A 3975-nucleotide genomic window follows, 5' to 3' on the forward strand; every position below is an offset into this window, starting at 1 on the left:
CCTGCACACCAAGAGCAACAGACAAATATAAAAATAACAGAAAATAACAGTAGGTATATAAAAAAAAAAGTAATTTAGCTATAACTTCACATTCCCACAATCAAAAGCCACACAAATCCACTTAAAAGCCACATAAATCCACATAAAACCACATAAATCCACTCAAATCCACATAAATCGACTCAAGAGCCACCTACACCCACTAAAAACCACACCCGGCCTTCCCTTTTACACCCCCCCCAAAAAAAAAAAAAAAAAAAAAAAGTGGAAAAAAGTACACCCTACTCACCTCCACAACATCAAGTGCCAACAAGTCCCCGGCCTCCAGAAGTCTGTATCCATCCTCATCCACCACGTAGTTGAAGGTACGCTCCACTCCCTCTGGATCCACATAGCCGTACCGTCCGACAACCGTACCGTCTTGCCGTCTCATCTCGTGGCGGTACATGTTAGCCTGGGGTACCCCGTTCTCGTCGACGGTGTTGCCCGTGTTGTAGCCGAACTGGTAGGTGGCTGGGGTGGGGTGGCGAGGGGGCACAGGGGGAAGGGGGAAGGAGGAGGGTTATTCTTTATTTTATTATTTATTGCTTATTATTTATTAGTATTATTTACTTTTATTTATTTTATTTATTTATTTGCTTATTTATTTATTTATTTATTTATTTATTTATCTATTATTATTATTGCTTTTTTTGGTATGGTATGGTACTGATGGTTTTAACGGGGGTGTAGAGGGTGAGTGAGGGAGATGGGGATTAATGGATAGATAAAGATAGATATAGAGAGGGATAGAGCTAGAGATAAAGATACAGAGAGAGAGAAAAGAGAAAAAGAGAGGAGAGAGAGCGAGGGAAAGGAGGGGGGGGGATTAAAAGAATATTCAGGGGAGAGGAAAAAATAAGGGAAAAAAAACAGGTGAAGGAAGATTAAGAAAAGAGGAAGGATAAACACAAAGGTTGAGGGAAAAGGGGAATAAAAGAAAGAAATAGGAAAGGAGGGAAGAGGGAGGCCAAACCAAGAGATAAATTGAGAAACGAGAACGAGAATAAAGGGACGAGAGAAAAAGAAAAAAAGGGTGAAGAGTGGCTGCCTACAAGACTGTAATACATAGGTTATAAACTCGGGGTCATTCACACCATACAGGATGTCCGTAAGGGTGAAAATGTCCAGTGTTAGAATGGGCGATAGGAATAAAGATGAAAACAAAAAATACAGAAAGTTTAAGAAGAATATTTGTATTCCTTTCCATATCTATACCATCAAAAAAAAAAAAAAAAAATCATAACGTACACATTTTGTGAATTACGAATTACATCAACACGAAAGACTGTTTTACCATCAACAATAATGTATGAAACTATGCTTTATATATAATAAAAATCAACACTACAAGCTATTTCACAGGATAACTAGCCCTACACGTACTGAAGGACCAGTGTTGTTTGCTGGCCTTCTGGGACCTCACCCTTTCTCCCCCCCCCCCACCCAACACCTGTCCCTAATCCCTTATATACCGCCGCTCTGCCACCAGATCCCTCACCTGTTCTCTAGCCCTCCCATTTTTTTCACTAATCCTATTGTCCGCTTCTCCCTCCCTCATTAAACTCATTCTAGTGAGGTACAGCATATGTTCGTTGCGGGATTATACACACGCACAAACACATTCGTTGGTACTGACACCTGTTTGTGAATTGTGGGTTATTTATATGCGCGGAGGGAGAGGTATGGCGCTCCCTCAGGTATGGTTTGAGTCTCGTGTTTTGTGAGATGATGGTGGTTATGTTATATATCACCAAATATGCTTTATAACCATCTGTGTACTTGAAATGGGTCTCTTTCAATATATCAAAACGTTGTCATGAGTATAATAGCGAGTGGGAATGAACACAGTATTGTATGTGTATATTAATCCTCCTCATGTTTTCCTTCATGTAATAACACCATAATATATATATATATATATATATATATAATATATATATATGTATATATGTAATATATGTATATATATATATATATATATATATATATATCTATATATTTATATATATATATCTATATATATATATATATATATATATATATAATATATATATATATATATATGTATATTCGCTCCTTATCGATTTCCCTATATTTACCAGTTACAACCCTGGTATCTGCAATACCGAAAAAAACATTCACTTACAACCCTTTAATCTACAACAAAATGAAACAAAACAAACAGTTACAACCCCAGTATCTACAACAACAATAAAAAACCTCCCTCCCATTCCCAATAAACCTCCTCCTCCTCCTGCTCCTATCTTCACACCACAACCCTGGTCCCTATTCCCCAATAACCTCTCCTATCTACCACACAACGCAACCACCACCTAACACAACCACCCCCACCACCAACAAAACTTTTTGCTCACCTCCTTCGAAGTCCCTCGTCAGGTAACGGAAGTTGTTGTCCTCTGGGATCTCTATGGGCACGAACGGCTGCTGCTGGTCGGCGTTGATGATAGCCAGAGACTGCTGGGCGTCATCTTCCACGACCACCAACAGGGGCTCTTCCGCGACAGGTGCTCCCCAGGCCGCGCCGACGAAGACCCCCAGGACGACCTGTTTCGAGAGGAGGTGGGGAGGTTCGGGAGGACGGAGGGAGGTAGGGTGGGTGAGGGGGGAAAGGGAGGACGGAGGGAGGTAGGGGGAGAGGGAGGTAGGGGGGAGGTGGGGAGGTTCGGGACGACGGAGGGAGGTAGGGGGGGAGGGAAAGGGGGAGGGCGGGGGAGAGGTGGGAAGGGAGATGGGTGAAGAGGGGGAAGGTTGGAAGTGGGAGTGGGGATGGGAGGGAAAGAAAGAGAGGAGGATGGTTAGTTATTTGTTATTCATACGTTTTGATTTCTATTTCAATAAAAAAAAAATGTTTTCATATATATCATGTGGTGATTTTGCGTAATGCATACTAAAACTCAAAGAAAAGGCATTCACCCCTGGGGAATTAACAGAATAAAAAAAACCCTACAGCAAATGAAACAAATTGACAGAAACAAATATTAAGGGGAATGCATTAAGTTGACTGAAAACCGAACAACGCAAACATTTGGTCAAGCAGAACGAGTGAGTGAATTCCTTGTCGCTAACTTTTTTCCACTTCCTGGTCCAAAAGGGAATTTAAAAGGAACGCCAGGTAGGCCTAATCAGGGGGGACATGACACCAAGTTCTAAAACTCCAAAGCAAATTCTCTCTCTTCTCTTGACGATTTGGAATAAAACTCACTTGATAGAACACATAACCCCCACTAATTATTCACTATTTCTATGCACCACATAATGCCAATACCATTTTTTTTTAAACAAGCAAAAAAAATAACAATTTAACTCACAAAAATCCACTTCATTTTGGCTGTAAGGTTGGGACTGAGACCGCTTGATGTTGTGTACTGTTTGGAGTCGACGTCCGCCTATTTATATGACGCCCCGTCAACGGTTGCCAGAGGTCTTCGGATCCCACGTCCTACGGGGTTTTATCCTGGGCGAATACCACGCCTCCCAACGCTACGACTCAACCACTAAAGGCCAAAAGAAAAGACGACCAACACACGATATTACGACTATGCCTCTCCTTGAATTCGAATACAGAAGCCTTACACCAAGACACCGAAAACCAATAAAAAAAATGAACGAAACACAAGTAAAAATATTCTTCAGCCAGGATAGGCAACTGTCCCTTCATCTTCTCCCCCCCTCCCTCACCCCACTCCAACCCCCCCCTCTATCTCACCCCACCCTCCTTAGTAACCACATCCCCTCCAACTAGCCTGAGGCGGTGGTTGTGGTCGCTTCACCTCCTAATGATAAATCAGCAGACACGTTCGACCAGGTAACACCCGATTCTGAAACCTTCCTGTATTGATCCGAGTTCAAAGTACAGGTGTTTGTTTTGGTCAGCTGAGAGAAGCTGGATAAAAAATAAAAAATATATAAGTG

The 3975-nt window shown here is 41.8% G+C and overlaps 1 protein-coding gene across 1 annotated transcript in view; it reads right to left on the reverse strand.

Annotated features, from left to right (window-relative positions):
• The window catches only part of LOC119597418, a 5685-nt gene extending 2192 nt beyond the window's left edge, over positions 1-3493 (reverse strand). Inside the window, exons 1-3 of the mRNA XM_037946990.1 lie at positions 3372-3493; positions 2418-2607; positions 290-513 (exon numbers count right to left, since the gene is read on the reverse strand). Coding sequence (XP_037802918.1) covers positions 290-513; positions 2418-2607; positions 3372-3386 — 429 coding nt within the window. The 5' untranslated portion in view covers positions 3387-3493. The remainder of the gene's footprint in view (positions 1-289; positions 514-2417; positions 2608-3371) is intronic.
• Between the last annotated feature and the right edge of the window lie 482 nt (positions 3494-3975).

Source organism: Penaeus monodon, chromosome 39 (assembly GCF_015228065.2).
Source record: "Penaeus monodon isolate SGIC_2016 chromosome 39, NSTDA_Pmon_1, whole genome shotgun sequence".
In the NCBI taxonomy this organism is placed as follows: domain Eukaryota; kingdom Metazoa; phylum Arthropoda; class Malacostraca; order Decapoda; family Penaeidae; genus Penaeus; species Penaeus monodon.